Below are 19,363 nucleotides of genomic sequence, written 5' to 3'. Positions count from 1 at the left end.
AAGGGTTTTTTGTTTTGTCTTTTTGAAGTATAGTTGATTTATAATATTGTCTAATTACCTATGTACAGCAAACTGATTCATTTATACATATATATATTCTTTTTAAAAATATTATTTTCCATTATGGTTTATCATAGGATACTGAATGTAATTCTCTGTGCTATACAGTAGGACATATATTTACGCTGTTGATCCAGTCCATGTGTAATAGCTTACATCTGCTAACCTCCCCCTTCCACCCCATTCCTCCCCGAACCCTCTCTCACTTGGTAACCACAAGTGTATTCTCTATGTCCATGAGTCTGTTTATGTTTTGTAGATAGGTTCATTTGTGTCATATTTTACATTCCACATATAAGTGACATTATATAGTATTTGTTTTTCTCTTTCTGACTTACTTCACTCTATGACAGTCTGTAGGTCCATCCCAAATGACCCAATTTCATTCCTTTTCGTGGCTGCGTAGTATTCCATTGTGCATGTGTACCACATTTACCTTATCCATTCTTCTGTTGATGGGAATTTAGGTTGTTTCCATGTCTTGACTATTTCCATGTCTTGAATAGTGCTACTATGAACATAGGGGTGCATATGTCTTTTTGAATTTGGGTTTTTTCTAGATATATGCCTAAGAGTGGGATTGCGGATTCATGTAGTAACTCTAATTTTATAAGGATCCTCCATACTGTTTTCCATAGTGGCTGTACCAACTTAGATTCCCACAAGCAATGGAAGGGGGTCTGTTTCTTCACATCCTTTCCAGCATTTGTTATTTGTAGAGTTTTTATTGATGGCCACTCTGACCAGTGTGAGGTGGTACCTCATGGCAGTTTTGATTTGCATTTCTCTGCTAATTAGTGATGGTGAGCATCTTTTCATGTTCTCATTGACCGGTTGTATTTCTTTTTTTTCTTCCATTTTTATTTTTTCTTTGGAGAAATGTCTAGGTCTTCTGCCCATTTTTCTATTGGGTTGTTTATTGTAGTCATGTTGTATGACACATCTGTATATTTTGGAAATCAAGCTCTTATTGATTGCATCAAATGCAGATATTTTCTCCCATTCTATAGCTTATCTTTTTGTTTTTCTGTTTTTATGGTTTCTTTTGCTGTGCAAAAGCTTTTAAGTTTCACTAGGTCCTATTTGTATATTTTTGTTGCCTTGGGAGACTGAAGGCATTGATAAGAAAACACTGGTATGATTATGTCAGAGAATGTTTTGCCTGTGATCTCTTCTAGTTTTATAGTGTTATGTCTTACGTTTAAATCTTTAAGCCATTTTAAGTTTATTTTTGTGTATGATGAGAGGGTGTGCTCCAGCTTTATCAATTTACATGCAGCTGTTCAGCTTTCCCAGCACCAGCACTTGCTGAAGAGACTTTCTCCTATTGTTGGCACATTCCCCTCTTGATTCCTTTCTTTCTTTCTTCTATTTTCCCCTTTTTTCCTTTGTCCTACCTGGTTACGTGGGGATTTTCTTGCCCTTTCAGAGGTCTGAGATCTTCTGCCAGCATTCAGTAGATACTCTGTTGGAATTGTTCTACATGTAGATGCATTTTTGATATATCTGTGGGAGGTGAGCATCATGGCCTTCTACTCTGCCATCTTGATCAGTCTACCCAAGTTTCTTTAAGACAGCAAACTGCAGTCACTGTCAGATGTTTTTAAAATGGTACTCCAGAAGTGTAAAATAGAATTACCATCTGCTGTGCTGTGCTGAAGTCGCTCAGTCATGTCCAACTCTGTGACCACATGGACTGTAGCCCACCAGGCTCCTCTGTCCATGGAGATTCTCCAGGCAAGGATACTGGAGTCGGTTGCCATACCCTCCTCCAGGGGATCTTTCCGATTCAGGGATCAAACCCAGGTCTCCCACATTGCAGGCATATTCTTTACCAGCTGAACCACTAGGGGAGCCCAGGAATACTGGAGTGGGTAGCCTCTCCCTTCTCCAGGGGATATTCCTGAGCCAGGAATTGAACCAGGGTCTCCTGCATTTCAGGTGGATGCTTTACCAGCTGAACTGCCAGGGAAGTCCATATGATCCAGTAATTCACTGCTGGGTATATACTCAAAAGAATCAAAAGCAGGAGCTCAAGTGGATATTTGTATAGCAAATGGATAGCTGCACTATTCACAGTAGCCAAAAGGTGGAAGCATCTATGAATTCATAAATTTATGAATGGATGAACAAAATGTGGTATATACACACTATTAATTAAACAAGGAGGCTAGGGCTTCCCTTATAATTCAGTCCATAAAGAATCTTCCTGCAATGTAAGAGATCCAGGTTCAATTCATGGGTCAGGAAGATCCCCTGGAGAAGGAAACAGCAACCCACTCCAGTATCCTTGCCTGGAGAGTCCCATGGACAGAGGAGCCTGGCAGGCTATAGTCCAGGGGGTCTCAAGAGTTGGACACGACTTAGCGACTAAACCACCACCAAACAAGGAGGCCATTAGACAGAGGTGGCTCTGATGTCTTGGCAACCTACATTAAGCAAACCAAAACTGAGGCTTGGCAATATCTCGAGATTAAGAAATCAAAGGACAACAAACGAGAAATATCCAAGTGGGCTTTCCCAAATAATGCAACCCCTTAAACTATCTCCAATCAAATAATCTCCTTGTCTTCCTTCTGCCTTTGTGCTGTAAAAGGTTTTTCCCTCAATCCTGTCCTGGAGTACCAATAAGCAATTCCGGTTTTTGTTGCCAATTCCAATGGATGTTTGCTCACTTAAACACTTAAGTTTTTTAATATGTCTCAACTTATCATTCAAGAGTACAATGAAGTATTATTCAGCCTTAAAAAGGAAGGAAATTCTGATACATGCTACACCACAGCTAAACCTTGAGGGCATTATGCTAAGTGAAATAAACCAGTCAAGAAAGGACAAATACTGTTTGATTCCACTTAACGTGAAGTACTCCAGAGTTGTTAAGCTCACAGAGACAGAAAGTAGGTAGAAATGGGAAATTAATGTTGAAAGGATACAGAGTTTGTTTTGTAAGATGAAAAAGTTCTTGTAAATGGATGGTGGTAATGGTAGCACAACAATGTGAATATACTCAATGCCATTGAACTGTGCACTTAAAAATAGTTAAGATATTGAATTACATTATGTGTGTTTTACCATAATGTTTTTTTAAAGCTTTAAAAATAGTTGGTTAAGTACTTCTGCAAATGAATTTCTGCATGCCTGCATCATATGAGGCAGAAGACCCACCCATGATGGTGATTCATTTTACAGAATTAAGGTCATGCATGGTGTGGATGAATAACAAGGGAAGAAAAATCAGTTAATAAATATCCTTCAGGCATGAAATAATTTTTACTAGTTTTTAAGAAGTGAAAGTTGTCACTATTTTGCTACTTAAGATGGTGGTACACAAATTGGTAGAGAAGTAACTAATAGGGGAAAAAGCGCAACAAAAAAGTCACCATTTGTCAAAGTAAGATAGCTATGTGACCTCCAAAACTCAAAGGACTACAGAACTGGGAGTTCCTTCTTTTGAGGTTTTTAAACAAAGCTTGCTATGTTGAGAAATTTGTCAAGCAGTTTGAATATTATCATTTATAGGTCCCACAGATTTGCCAGTGGAGCACATAGCCAATGTGGTTACTCTATAGTAAACACATGTTCTCATCTCCAAGCTGAGCAAGTATATAGAGACTGAGTTCCAGTAAGGACCCAGAACAGACTCTAGATGTAGACAAAATTAAATGCAGAAAGCTCAGACATAATGAAGCACAGCAACTTAAATCATTTCATGTCTCTCTTTGACTGAAAAAAAAAAAAAAGTGTCTGAAGATCAGTGGTAATATGATCCATAAAGAAGGAGAGATGCTATCTGAGCAAGGATTTAGGGCAGGATGGGGATTCAAGAGACTGTATGTGCCCTAATGAAAAAAGGCCTGAAGGGCTCATGGTCATTTCTGCTAGGCTGATAGATACTCCATGTGGTCATTGATGGCTCTATGTTCAACTCCCTCACACACACATACACTAAGCCAGTAATAAAACAAGCAACAAATAAATAACAAATGTTGGCAAGGATGCAGAGAAAAGGGAAACCTCATGTAATGTTGGTAGAAGTGTAAATTGGCACAATTACTATGGAAAATAGCATGGTGCTTCCTCCAAAAATTAGAACTGCCATAGGATCCGGCTTCCTTAGCAGTGCAAAAGTTCATAAGTTTGGTTAGGTTTCATTTGTTTACTTTTGCTTTTATTTCTATTGTCTTGGGAGACTGACTTGAAGAAAACATTGCTGGGATTTATGTCAGAGGATGTTTTGCATATGTTCTCTTCTAGGAGTTTTATGATGTCATGTCTTATACATATAAACCTTTAGGCCGTTTTCAGTTTATGGTGTGAAGGTGTATTCTAACTTCATTGATGTGCATGCTTTCCAGCATGTGACTGTCCAGCTTTCCCAATACCACTTGCTAAAGAGACTGACAGTAAAAATCTTATCATTTATGACTACAGAATTCCTAACAAATCAAATTATTAGAAATGTGTAAGTTAGATAGTAATGTTAGCCATAATCTCTCTACCTTCCCCAACATAACTACTGTTAACAACTTGATTGCTATTATTTATTTGCATATTCTTTGTATATGATGCTATTAAAATATATATTTATTGGGTTCACTTAAAAATACACCTTTTCCCCCATGTTTGCGCATATGTATCTACCTAAGTCTTTTTATGGACTTTTGCTCCATTGTATGGATGTTGATAGCTCAGTTTGTAAAAAAGCCACCTGCAATGCATGAGACCCTGGTTCAGTTCCTGGGTCGGGAAGATCTGCTGGAGAAGGGATAGGCTACCCAGTCTAGTATTCGTGGGCTTCCCTCATGGCTCAGCTGGTAAAGAATCTACCGGCAATGCAGGAGACCTGGCTTCCGTCCCTGGGTTGGGAAGATCCTCTGGAGAAGGAAAAGGCTACCCATTCCAGTATTCTTGCCTGGAGAATTCCATGAACTGTATAGTCCATGGGGTCGCAAAGAGTCAGACATGACTGAGCAGCGTTCACTTTCTTTCATGGATGTAATATAATTTGCTTAACCAGTGGCCTGTTGTTAAACATTTGTATTGTTTTCTTTTTTTTTTTTCTCTATTTCAATCAACTCTCAGAGAACATCCTTGTATTTCTATCTTTGCCCACTGTGTGAGTAGGAGGGGAACTGCTACATCCAAGAACATTCTCCCCTGTCATTTGTTACTTATGCTTAGTCACTCAGTCCTGTCTGACTCTTTTGCAACCCCATGGACTATAACCTCCCAGGCTCCTCTATCTATGGGATACTCCAGACAGGAATAATACTCCAGAGAGGAATACTGAAGTGGGCTGCCATGCCTTCCTCCAAAGGATCTTCCCAACTCAGGGACTGAACCCAAGTCTCTTGCATTGGCAGATGGATTCTTTACCATTGAGCCACTATCCCCTGGCATTTAACTCAGCACTAATTATCAGGGTTAGAATCATATCTGCTAGAGTTCCACGTGTAAGTAAGAGCAAAAGGAGTTTCTCTGAGCCTTGTGTCTGCTGGTGCTTTGCAGAAATATCAGCGAAGGCGGAAGTACAGCCTGTCTGCTGTGTTCCATTCAGCCACCATGTTGCAAGACATTGGCGAGGCCATTCAGTTTGAAGTCAGCATCGGGAACTACGGCAACAAGTTTGACACGACTTGCAAGCCTTTGGCGTCAACCACTCAGTATAGCCGTGCTGTATTTGATGGTAAGACTGACGCTGGCTGTCTCTCCTGCACATGTTTACAGTGGGCGCACCACAGGATGAGAAACACGCAGTGCATTCTCTCTCTGGCAGGTGTTATTCCCAGCATATTCGCAGTGGAAAGGTAGAATGGGGAAGAGAGGTGGCTTGAGTTTAGATGCAGACCCTTTTCCAGGGGCTGAATCTCAAGGCTTCTCCTCATGCCCAATTTTGACACTGGCTCTGTTTTGTAAAGTCATAAGATGGCAGCTAGCTGAACACTGAGCCTCCCCTAAAACAGCTCCTGCCCCTGCCCACCTCTGCCCTGCCCGGCCCCAAATTGCTTTTAGTTTGAGCAGTTGAAGTGGATGGAAAATCAACTTCTGATCATCACTCTCTTTCTCCCCAGCACTATGACCTTAGCACATCACTTCATTCTATCCCTCATCTTCTCTAGAGTTGCCATGGGGATTAGAAAGCTATATTCAAACAAAGACGGATGGAAAATAGTCCCTGCTTTTATAGAACTTACATTCTAGAGTATAAAATAAATCACAATAGAAGTCAGAGTATGAGAATGCCCTAATAAAGATGTGGACAAATGGTTGGAGAGCACAGAGAAGGGAGCGAGAAATCCTGATCCAGTGTCTCAACAGCGTTACCACAGTTTTTAGCTAATTTTTATGCAAGTAGTGTTAAGCTATAAAATGTGGGCTAATCTTTATAAGGCTCTGAGCAATACCAAATTCCATGTATCCAACTTAAGTTTTTCAAAAAACAGAAAATTCTTTTTTCTTCTCCCATTCCAAAAAAATATTTGCTTAGGAAAACTGTTTTCAGGGACAAACACATATAATCTAATCTCTTATGCTCTGTTTTCTGCTACCGTTATGTAATTATCAGTGATGCTCAGATGCATGGTCCCAAATCATGAAAAGATCCTGAGATCATTGTGCTAGGTTTACCAGGGCCTTTTAGAGAGATTTTTCAAAGCAGGCTACATGAATACGAACTTTTTATTTATCCCCCAGTCGCTCAATTAAATAAAATGAAAGAATCAGACTACTCCAAACTACATCTTCCAGGCCTATGATTAACCAAGCAGTCCAGTTTGTACATCTCTTCAATAGATGTGTTAAGTGTCCAGTGTTCATTGACCCTCAATATTCTACACCAGGAAACTACTATTACTACTTGCCTTGGGCCCACACGAAGCCAGTTGTTACACTGACTTCCTACTGGGAGGATATTAGTCATCGCCTGGATGCTGTGAACACGCTCCTAGTCATGGCAGAAAGGCTGGTGAGTTTATCTTTTCTACATTTCCTTTTCACCAAACAGGGTGAATTATGTATTAGTTAGAATGCAGTTGGGCTACTGAGGTGGTATCTGAGTTACCACAAGACCTCAGAATATAATGGTAAGCAAGATGAGCACTATTTCCTTAGTAACAGTTGAGGTAGGTAATCCAAGGCTGGCATGGAAGTTCAGTGGTACTGGGGGACCCAGGCTCTTGCCCCCTCCACCTTGCTGCTCTGATATTGCTATGGCATTGTCATTGTTTGCAAGGGAGAAGCAGCTCACCACTACACCGCCCCTTCAGTCTGAAGGAAGGGGAAAAGAAGGGAAGAAGATGACACAGGCTCTCCCCTTCAAGGGAAAGACCCAGAAGTCACACACTTGATTTCTGCTCATTTCCCACTGGCCAGAATCCAGTCATACAACCACATCTTACTGCAAGAGAGTTGGGAAATGCAGTCTCAGGCCTGTGCAGGTATATGCCCAGGTGCAAGTTCACTTAGTGTGGAAAAGAGAGGATGGATGTTGAAGTAGAAGGACAACTTACACTTTCTTCCATAATTTGTATGTGGAATGTGGTGTGGAGAATGGTTCATTCCAGTAGAAATATCTCAGTCTCAACCCTTAGAGCTTTGCTGTCAAAGCAGTAAAAATCTCTACTGTGGAACAAGTGGGTTCAGAGGACTTTCTTGTTGGAGGTGGGAGAGTTCCCTCTGGTGGGAAGTTGCATAGATGTGACATCTGTGGTTATCCATCTGGTTGATGTTAATGAGAGGAGGAAAACATGGTTGGGATATTTCTAATAAAGTCAAAGATACTAAATTATTTCTGTCAGGTACTGATAAAATCCATCTGGTATTAATGTTTTGATTTCCAAAATTATATGAATATTAATTTTTCTAAGATGTTCCAACCTCTGTCAGCATTGTACCGTGATGTGGAGGGGTCCTGGAATATACTTGAGCTAAGACTCCTTGGCAAAATCTGAAAATGTTGTTTTATGCTTCAAAGACAATATTGTAGAGAACTGTACATTTAACTTAGGCATAATTGTCCACTTAACAAAGTTACAATTGATACACAGTGTGGTTGTGGTGTTAATTTCCAAGTTTCCATCTCAAGGAACTTGGTGGGAATTGGTCACACCTCTATTCTAATTATGTTTTGGGTATTTCCAGCTTTTTTCATCTTCAGTCTTTTCATCAGCTCTCTTCACTGTCCTAATTCCATAATAATATGGACAGGACAGTGGATTTCCATGATCAGACTTTTGGGGACCATGGTGGGCTCTCCCTCAACCTCTCTGTTGGTAGATGCTCAACATGACACAATAATATGTTCTGGGTTTATCTTATACTTTTTGTGGTCCAACTCTGAAACCACAATTTCTCTAAGGAGCCCTGGTTCCTTTTAGTGGGAGAGGAATGTAAAGAATAATATCTGGCAGGGTACTGGAGTGTTCAGTACTACTGAGATGTCTTTGCTTCTAGGCCTTCTCAGCAGACAAACCCACATGTATACACACATATGTTGTGTGTATACATATGCATATTTTATATCTGTCAGTATACTGAGTGCAATGAGTTTATAAGGATGACTTCAATTCCATTTTATTGATAATACTATGGGGTTTATTCTAGTCTTCCCTCTTTCCGTATTTATAGCTCACTTCTCCAGTTTCCATTATCCTCAATATATTTACTCATTTGTTTAGTTCTCCATAGGTTAAATACTGGGAAAAACAGATCTAATTAGAGTTTGATATACTTAGGGTTCTTTCCTTCCTTCAAACTGAGGGAATCATTGTGCTCAAAAGTTACTTGGGCTAATTCAGTGTATCATGTTATTCATCTGACATATAGTTAGGTTCACTTGTTCCTGTTTTACAGTCCATTTTAGGGTTCCTTCCCCCATCCTTGTTGGTTTTTCTTTTATTTACTTTCTGAATATATAAAATTTGCTTCATTTCAAAGGTCAAGCTATAGGAAAAGGTTGTCTTATTACTTTATATATTGGTGTTGGTTTCATTTTGGAGAAAAACAGAGTTAATCTGTGGGGAACATTTCAAATGTAAAGGAAAAAAAAAAGACCTTTCATTTTTCTGTTAAATCTTTTTGTGTATTTTTCTTGAAAATAAAAGTTAAACCTTTGTCGGGTATAGTGCACAATTACCAATTCTTTCTCCCCTCTCCATATTCTTCAGCAATCAAACATAGACGCTCTAAAAGCAGGGATACAAGGTAAAATGCCTTCAAACCAATTGGCAAATATGTGGCAGAAGCTCCTGGAGGAAGTTATAGAAGACACAAGGTACAGTGATCGTACTTGTACTCTAGAATCCCCAGCTGAGCTCCCCTCTCTTAAACTGCAAGACCAGAAGAGTCTCTAGAATTTTCTAGTGTTTGCCAGAAAAGTAATTTGAATCAACCAAGTTTCTCAAAAGGGAAGAGTCTGTGAATCACCAGCAGGAAGAGCTCCCGCTTTCTGCTGGTGCCAGTTGTGAAGCAGCGGAGGGGAGGCTGAGGCCCCCTCCGGGTCCCGGCGCGGCCTCGGGGGAAGGGCTGGGCAGGCGGAAGGGCTGGTCTGCCTGGCCTCCGCCTCTAGGCATCCCTGGTGTGCCCACCACCCCAGGAAAGGTGACTCCTGGCTCCCACGGAGAAGGGGATCTGATGGTGGGGCATTGATTTTACCATTTAGAACAGCATTCCTAATTCATAAACACATTTTCAGAAACGGCAGTTTTACTTTATCATCAGATGCCTAACGAGTCCTCTGGCCAAGCCTTTCTTAGGTGAAGCTGGAGAACCTTTATGACTTGGGGAAACCGTTCAGATCTCTGGGCATTTGGAAATCAAAGGAGGAAGTGATCCTTCTGAACTCATTTTAAATGTTGGCCAATAAAGCAGTGGTCAGGGAAGTCCCAAAAGAAAAGCACATTGAGTATTTCAGAACTTACACTAGCAAGAACCAGGGCTGTCCACCGCCCGCCCCCCCCCCCCCCCCCGCCCCGGCCACCCTCCCCGCCCTCCCCGCCCTCCCCGCCCGGCCGCCCTCCTTGCCTCTGAGCGAACGCCTGAACACTGTCTCCCAGTCTCCTTGTGCCCTCTAGTGGTTTGGCTAGGTAATTCTGATGCAGCTGAGGTTGCTCAGCCGGTAAAGCGTCTGCCTACAATGCGGGAGACCTCGGTGCAGTCCCTGGGTCGGGAAGATCTCCTGGAGAAGGAAATGGCAACCCACTCCAGTATTCTTGCCTGGAAAATTCCATGGACAGAGGAGGCTGGTAGGCTACAGTTCATGGAGTTGCAAAGAGTCGGACATGACTGAGCGACTCACTTTCTTTTAAGATTAAAGCGCAACTGGAAGCTTGTTTAAATGCAGAGAATTTATATTTGGGTCCTAAGAGGTCATCTCTTCCAATCTTCTTATTTTGTCTACAAAAGAGACCCAAGAAACAGAAGCCCAAGGAGATGAAGTGACTCATCTGAGGCCCGGAGTTGGGTTATTAACTTATTTTCCTATTATGTGTTTCCCACTGCCATATCTATTTATTGAACATCTTGTATGTGGCCTTTGAGCTACAGCTTCCATCTATATTTTGCCTCAAAAAATCATTGCAGGGACTTAACCCTTCTAATGTATTGCCATAATTACCAGTGAAGCCAAACAATAACATTTGGTAATACCTTTCATGTGGAAAATGCCTATGAATTTCAAGGCTTGTTGAGCAAAACACAAAAATATTTATTTATACTTTTTTTGAAGAATCAAATTGGATACATTTTAATTTTAGGAAATTTATGTTTAGGGAAGTCAGCTAGGATGTCCTTAAGAATCTGGGTGAAATTCTAACCAATAAAAGTTCTAGGTAGAGACAGTGAGAGTAGAATTTCCTGAAACAGGTGACAACTTCACTTTTCCCCATCAGCAGCTCTGCTGAGAGGGAGGCCCTGGCAGAAAAAGGTTAATTCTGGCTCCAGCTCAGCTGTTCTAGTGGGAGCTATACAAGGGCTTCTTGCCTTTTTAGGAAGGAATGGGCCCCTTTGATTATCTGATGAGATGACAGTGATGGTGGCAATATCATTTAGACTGTGTGTGTGTATGCACTCTCAGTCATGTCCAACTCTTTGAAACTCCACAGACTGTAGCCCACCAGGCTTCTCTGTCTATGGAATCCTCCTCACAAGAATACTGGAGTGGGTTGCCATACCCTGCAGTAGACATTACTCTAAAGGCTTGCCATATATTAAATTACTTACTTCTCACCACAACTCTAAAGGTAGATATTATTTTCCCACACTTGAGGATAGGAAAACAAAAGATTCAGTAACTGGTCAACATCGCAGAAGTAGTAAATAATGGAGTCAGGACTTGTACCCAGATATTCTTCTCTAAAGCCTCTGGTTTTCATCATGATGCCATCTTTATCATGATGTCACACTGCATGCCAACCCAGACAGACACTTTTCTTTATAAGTTTCAGGGAGTCACAGACCTCTAGGGGGCCCCCGCAGACTGCCTAGGGGTACATGGGCCCTAGGTTAAGAAGTCTGCTAAATCATCTCCAAATGTCCCTTCCTTCTTCATTTTGTGGGTCTGTACAGTGATCATAGGAAGCAAAAGAAGGGAAGGCCAGTTCTTCCCAGCTGTTGCTTCTGTTTCCATCTCCTTCCCAGTGATTCCACAGGCCTTGGGTCAAACCCAAGGAATGGCTTTGGAATTTTCATCCCCCTACATGCCCACGAGAGTTAGGAGAGTCTGTCTGGCAGGCCTGCTCTGCCAAAGCCACGTACATTCACCTTCAGCTTTAACATGGTCACTCTTTAGAGTCTGTTAGGAAATTGGTGTGGTTTGCAAGACTGAAACCAATTGTAAATGAATTTGATAGTTCTGAAAACGAATAAGCCATTCTGCATATTCTGTTTTGTTTTCCCTTTTTAGATACACGTTGCCTCTCACAGAAGGAAAACCTAATGTCACGGTTCTTGATACTCAGATCCGAAAGTTGCGATCCAGAGCGCTCTCTCAGATACATGAGGCAGCTGTGAGGATGCGGTCTGAGGTCCCAGAGGTCAAGTCCACATTGGTGGAAATCGAGGACTGGCTCGATAAATTAATGCAGCTGACTGAGGAGGTAGGGCTTTTAAACTTCATCTGATATGGAAGCAGGATTCTGCAGAGTGGCACCAGGGGTAGAGATGGTGTTGAGAAAATCTAGTACATTATCTTAGACATTGAGCAGACCTGATGGATGATGAAATCAAGCAGTTATTGGACTGAAATGCTAATGGATAAACATCACTGAGGTCAGGGTAGAAGAATTTTGAGTTGGTTGTCCTGGAAAGGTCTTCATAATGGCCATGCTGTCATTGTCATGGTACAATCAGAGAAGATTTCAATTAGAGTGATACAGTAACAGATCTGTGTACTACCTTTGGTTGGGATCGAGAAAAGACCTGGCTTTGAATCCTGGATCTACCATGCGTAACTTTGGGCAAGGTATTCAATCTTTCTAAGCCTCAGTTTTCCCACAGATTAAATGAAGAGAATTTCCCTGGTGGTTTAGTGGTTAAGAATCCACCTGCCAAGGGGACACGGGTTCGATCCCTGGTCCAGGAAGATGCCACATGCTTCAGAGCAACTAAGCCCATACTCCACAGCTACTGAGCCTGAGTGCCACAACCACTGAAGCCCATGCACTCTAGAGCCCAGGCTCCCCAACAGCACAATAAGAGAAGCCACCGCAATGAGCAGACCATGCACCACAGCAAAGAGTAGCCCCGACTAGAGAAAAGTCTGCACGTGGCAATCAGCGCAACCAAAAATAAAAGAAAGACATATTTAAAATAAATAAGTAAATGGGGAGAAAAGTAGTACTCAGTTTCCAGCACTGCTTAATGAAGTTAAAGAAGATGAAGAGTGAGAAGGCCCTAGCCCAGCATGGGGCACACAGTGAGTGCTGGATTAATGTTGGCTGCCACTGACCTCTGTGGGTTGGAAGAACAAGGGAGTAGGAGACCCCTCCCCACTGACCTTCACAGATGGGGAGGTGGAGGGCAAGTTGTCATACATTTGTGAGTAGAGGTACATTCGAAAAACACATGTGATGACAGGACATTTTTATTTTTCACTTTCTAGGCTTTGTTCCTTTCAGAGTTTTTTTATGGTGAACTTATATCAGCTTTAAAATCAGAAAAAAAAGAGGTTTTATTTATTTATTTTTTTAAAAAAGAGGTTTTAAATAGCTAAGTTAATATTGCACATTTGGAAAATGTCGGATTGTGAGGTAGAGATGCTCTGTCTATGCCCTGTGAAATAGATGAAATCTGTAACCCCTTGACTGCTGTGGACGTCTTTTCTTCAAAAGAGATAAAAGGGGGTATTTCGCACAGTTTCTCTGTCGAAAGGGCCTTTGGCAAGTGAAGGCCCTCTGCTTCCCTCTGTTTCCTTTGGCCAATCACAGGCCAAAAACCTGTGGTCCCAGAAGACATGAGCCTCAGAAGAAATTTTGGCAGCACCCTAACCACGTTGTTTCTTTGATAAATGGAGCCCTGAGGGTTCAGCCTGCAGGTGCAGTGCTGTTTCTGCATTTAGACTAACTCTAGCTTTGCTTCCTGTTCCATCCCCTCCTGTGACCAGCCCCAGAACAGCATGCCTGACATCATCATCTGGATGATCCGGGGAGAGAAAAGACTGGCCTACGCACGCATTCCCGCGCATCAGGTTTTATACTCCACCAGCGGCGGGAATGCGTCTGGGAAGTACTGTGGGAAAACCCAGACCATCTTTCTGAAGGTATGGCTTCCTCGCTGTGTAATGTGAAGTACTGGAGTGCAAACCCCATGTTCCCAGGAAGGGCTGTTTTATAATTTGCTAGCCATTGAATGGCTAGGGCGATCCTGATCCATTTCAGCCTCTTCTGGTCCTTCCTCTAGGGTGGTAATTACCAGAGTGGCCTGAGGTCTGCTGGCTTCAATCAAGGACACTTCTGTAGAGGTCTTTGTGACACTAATATTAATATGGCATTGTGAATGCTTTGCTTTCTGGTATGAATTTTCCACCTCTAATGTCTCATGTGATGCAATGCCACTCTTGCCTTCCCTACTAGTGAGTGTTTGGGAAGCAGAAAAAAACAAAGGTAATATAGGTAGTCCATGCAATCTATGCTCTAATCAAATGGGTCCTCAAATTGAAAAAACTTTAAGAATTACTACTTTAGGGTTGGGGTTCTGAACATATTTGGAGACATGGACTCCTTTAAGAGTCTGATGAAAGCTATTGGCCCTGTCTTCCAAAATAACACATATCTCAGATGTCTCCAACATTCTGCATATGATTCAGGGACTTTGTAGAACCCATCAACTCATCCCAGAACCCTGGATTAAGCACTTCCCTTGTGTGCATAAGAAGAACCAGAGGAGATTGGGGATGGAAACAAAGAAATCCAAATAGTTGCCAGATACAAGTTTGACATCCCTCTCCCTTCCAAACTCCTCCTGAGTTCCTTAGAATATCAGAAACGCGGGAAAAATCGAGAGAGAAAAAAGCAGTCACAGGAGAATGTTCCATTAAAACAGGGAGATATCTGCTAAACTTTTAATAAATGCACTCTTTGCTCTTTAATCAAGAGGGTGAAAATAGAACGAAGGTGATTATCTTCTTTCAAGTGTCTCTTGGTGGAATAAATTTTACTTAAGATAGAACCACAATTATAATTGACCTCAGCACTGCATGGAGGCAAACTGATTAATAAATAAAACTTCACAGCAGGTGGGAGAGGAGGCAGAGTGGTATTCTCTGTATTGGGTTTTAGAACTCAGTGTGGATAAACAGCAAAATGCTTTTAAGAGAATGTTGTATATATGTATTTTGTTAATACTCATTATCCAGTTTAGGTAGTCATTTAAGTCAGTGTTTTTTTGTTGTTGGTGGTGGTGGTGGTCTTGAGACCTCTCTTCACTCTCAAAAAAAAAAAAAAAAAAATCACTGGAGACCTCAAACAGCATTTGTTACATGGTTCTATCTATCAGTATTTACTGTAATAGAAATTAAAACTGACATTAAAAAGTGTTTAAGATAACTATAATAAATCCATTATATGTTAACAAACTATATATTTTTATAAAACATAACTATTTCCTTTTAAAAATCAGAATACAGAGTGATACTGTTTTGCACTTTTGCAAACCTGGCCTCACAGAAATATAACTGAATTCTCAAAATTGCTTCTACATTTAGTCTGATGCTCTGAGTTGCTTGGTTGAAGTGTATGAAAAGAATCTGACCTCACATATTGTATGTATTTGGAAAAGGGTGGAGTATTTGAATAACTTTTACAGATAATTGTGGGTACTTATCTTGGATACAACACCAAACTCAAATAGTAGCTTTTAAAAGATAAATTGCAATGTGGAATCTGAAACCATATCAGTGAACTTTTCATTCTCTGCTACATTAAAATCCATTGGTCTACCTTGTACTTTGAATGGCTGTTTTACCATGCCTGACTTTTGTAACATAAAGCTTTCATCATTTGGAAAATATTCATTCACTGAATTAGGCAAATCTTCCTAATGTTGACATGTTTCATCATACAATAAAAAGTCACATTAATATCACTTATAATAAAAGCTCTTATGTATTGGGACACTATCAGGTTCACCCACTGAGGCAGAAACAAACTTTCCAAACTTCTAATTTTTAACCTGAAACCTTGAATTTTATCATTGGCAACAAAATACAGTCACTTATTGTCCTTGAAATGACAAGCTCACTTGTTTATGTTCAAGAAAACATCTGCCCCATATCCAAGTATGAATAACCATGTTGGGCAGCCAATTGCTATTTCAGAAATAAAAGATATTCCATTTAAAAAAAAAGTCTAGTTCAGTTCACAGCTCGATTGCATCAGAATCTTTTCTCAAAGCATATATAAATACACAGCAGAATTTCAGCATACAAAATATTAAAAAGACATGTATTTGGATATCATGATTTAGGATTAGCCATTTTTACTGCTTTATCAAAGGAATTCATTAGTGAAACTGGCATTTTGTTTTTTTTTCACTGGGAGTGATGAAGAAAACTATTACTACCAGTGCAGTTTGGTGTTGCTGCCTTGATTCCTGCTACAGAGCTTGGAGTCTTATCCACGCTTGCTTTTTTTTTTTTTACCATCAGTGCAAATGTCAATACAGTAAAAAAAAAAAAAAAAAAAACAAGTAGCATCCTAGTACTATTAGGAAAATAATTTTGACCTCATGAGCCTCCTGGAAAGATCTCAGGGACACCCAGGTGTTTCTGATTTAGTTATTATTTTAATCTTTGTAGAAGGGTCATTTGGAAATATTTTAGCTGCACAAACAAAATTAGACTGTTGAAAACAATGATTAGATGTTCAGTCTACTTTTGTTTTCAGCTTAATATCACAGTCTGTGCTGTGCCTGGCATAACGGCTCATGTTGTTATACATCTCACAGTATCCACAAGAAAAAAACAACGGACCAAAGGTGCCTGTGGAGTTGCGTGTGAACATCTGGTTGGGTTTAAGTGCTGTTGAGAAGAAGTTCAATAGCTTTGCAGAAGGAACATTCACCGTCTTTGCTGAAATGGTACATCATTATCTTTTCCTTTTTGGGGGGGAGCACCATTATGTTGCAATTCAGATGTCAGATCAACCACCAGCATAATCGCTAACTAAAATTCCATCCAACGGCCCTTCACTAAGGGGGTTGGGAATGATTGACTGGAGGTCTTTGTTGGGACACCCCAGTGTGATCCACACACAGGCACTCCAGGAGTGAAGAATGCTTGAGAGGTGCCAACCTTGAGACGCCTGCTTGGGATCTGGAGTGGTTGTTTTCTGCCACATAGTCTTTAAAACATAGAAGACTCATTCTCAGAGGGATTTGCCGAGGGGCAAAGAAAATGCTGCCTGAATACTTTAAAAACAGTAAGAGATAATTTGTAAATCCTTCACTGGGTTAAAAATCCACTTAGTTTATCCAAAGTCTCATTAGAGTTAAACCCTTGAAAACAATTTTTACCAACTGTTACATCTAAAAGTGGAGTTAGTTGTATATTTCTTTTATTCAAAGTGCTTATTGATATAAATGTGTTAGATATAGTCAGTGGATGTCTTCTGACAATTTTCAGATGAGTTCCATTCTTTTACAGATGGGCCTTCATGCTCAAATAATTGAGGAGAAGACTATCTTCATTCTAGCTAAATCGTAATTGTGTTTCTGCTATACTATACCTGACTGCTGGTTCAGGATTGTAGCTCTCATCTTCTAGCTGGGCAAGAAAACCCATGGCATCTTTTAGTTTTGCTTTTCTTTACCTGGCACATAGTAGGATCCTGAAAATGAAAGTGAAAGTCGCTCAGTCATGTCCAACTCTTTGCAACCCCATGGACTATGCAGTCCATGGAATTCTTCAGGCCAGGATAATGGAGTGGGTAGCCTTTCCCTTCTCCAGGGGATCTTCCCAACCCAGATATTGAACCCAGGTTTCCTGCATTGCAGGCAGATTCTTTACCAACTAGCCACAAGAGAAGCCCAAGAATACTGGAACTGGTAGCCTATCCCTTCTCCAGAGGATCTTTCCTACCCAGGAATTGAACCAGGTCCCTCACCAGGCCCCTACTCAAATGTCTTTCATCCTCCTTTAGCCAAAAAGTCCCCAGCTACTTATATAAATAATGTTCTCAGTAAGCTCATCAGCAGACAAATGGAGATGTCGGCTTGCACCCAGAGACTCTCAACACTGGCAAATCTCAACCCTCTATATGGTTTACATACTGCAAAACCGACCAGATTATAGATTTATAAATTCTAACTTAGAAAGGAATGCTCTATAAACCTGGGTCTGCCATTGCCACAAAACCTGCTTCCAGAAAGGTCTTGGCCTACTCACCATACTCACGAAGCAATGAAGGCTCAGAGCTTTTTGACCACATAGAGGCTGGGTACTAAAGGACCTTCATGTTTCAGATGGGTCCTTTGTGCTGCCTAGAAAATGTACCATTAATCCTAATATTGTTTCTGTGGGGAAATGTGCCCCATGTTCTAGGCATCCAACTTATAAATAAACTTTTAGAAGACTACATGTTCATAAATTGAGGACTTTTGTAGGTATCTAAAAGATTAGGTTCAGAGAACTATTTGGAGCCATTCAAAATAATGGTGGAAACAACTAGCATGATATATCAATGTTTACAAAGCACTTTCACAATCATTTGTACGTTTGAACTTCAGAGTAATCCTATGAGAAAGGGAGTATTATCCTCAGTTTACAGATGAGAACACTGAGTCTTAGAAAGATGAATGATTTACCCAAGGTTGCATAATCAGTAATAGTCCAACTTAGGTCCTTATCTTCTGAATATAAAGCTTTTTCACTTTTCCTCATTGTTTAGCCTAAGTCCTAGATGGACCTGAAAATTTATACGTTGGCTTTATTTCTTGCTCCCTGATTATGTTTCTCCAATTTCTTTTTAATAGTATGAAAATCAAGCTCTCATGTTTGGAAAATGGGGCACTTCCGGATTAGTGGGTCGTCATAAATTTTCCGATGTCACAGGAAAAATAAAACTCAAGAGGGAATTCTTTTTGCCTCCAAAAGGCTGGGAATGGGAAGGAGACTGGATAGTTGATCCTGAAAGAAGGTAAGTTTTCCATTTTCTGAGAAAAAAGAATGGTAAATGGGGTCTTTCCTGAGAAACTGCTAAATGAGTCTTCTCCATCATCATTCTTGATCAAATTTATATAACACTCGCTGAGCAGAAGTCCACAGAAACTCATAGAAGCTTGAATGATGTCATCAATTTCTCATAATAAAAAATTATTAAAAAGCACTTGGTACCAACATAACTAAGAATGTATTACATGTGAATGTGTCAAGCAATGTGTCCTTTTTAAAAAAATCTGGATTGCAATCCTACAAAAATCATGAAGAGCCTTAGATTTTTTATCTTTCTTGCAAGCTATCTAGGTCACCTGCCACAATTTCGTGGATGTTGGCAGGAGACTTCAGACTCCCAAAGCAGAGAGAAAAGACTCACTGCAAAGAGCAGTACCAGAGTATCAATATTTGCTCTCATTCTCTGAGCCCCAATTCCTAGAGGGCGACAAAAAAGGGCCAGGTGACACTTGTACATGAAGAGGATTGTGTAGCAGGAATCCTCAGCTCAGGGCACCCAAATCTTTCATAATATGTAGTAAGCATGCTGCCCCTTTGCTCTGGAGAGAAACACTGTGTCTTTTGAGGTTGTTCCTCATATAAACATCCTTGAAAAGATAGTTTGCAACAAAAGTTGTGGAGCCTATGTTTAGAAATGCGAGA

At 40.6% G+C, this 19,363-nt stretch overlaps 1 protein-coding gene across 1 annotated transcript in view; it reads left to right on the top strand.

The window, feature by feature from the left end:
• The window catches only part of MYOF (myoferlin), a 173,944-nt gene that overhangs the window by 100,045 nt on the left and 54,536 nt on the right, over window positions 1-19,363 (top strand). Inside the window, exons 20-26 of the mRNA XM_065922927.1 lie at window positions 5,569-5,746; window positions 6,900-7,024; window positions 9,225-9,331; window positions 11,960-12,152; window positions 13,658-13,813; window positions 16,498-16,629; window positions 18,523-18,686. Coding sequence (XP_065778999.1) covers window positions 5,569-5,746; window positions 6,900-7,024; window positions 9,225-9,331; window positions 11,960-12,152; window positions 13,658-13,813; window positions 16,498-16,629; window positions 18,523-18,686 — 1,055 coding nt within the window. The remainder of the gene's footprint in view (window positions 1-5,568; window positions 5,747-6,899; window positions 7,025-9,224; window positions 9,332-11,959; window positions 12,153-13,657; window positions 13,814-16,497; window positions 16,630-18,522; window positions 18,687-19,363) is intronic.

This window comes from Muntiacus reevesi, chromosome 2 (assembly GCF_963930625.1).
Source record: "Muntiacus reevesi chromosome 2, mMunRee1.1, whole genome shotgun sequence".
NCBI lineage: Eukaryota > Metazoa > Chordata > Mammalia > Artiodactyla > Cervidae > Muntiacus > Muntiacus reevesi.
The sequence above is the reverse complement of the archived record's forward strand: the minus strand, read 5'-3'. Positions and strand labels throughout refer to the sequence as shown.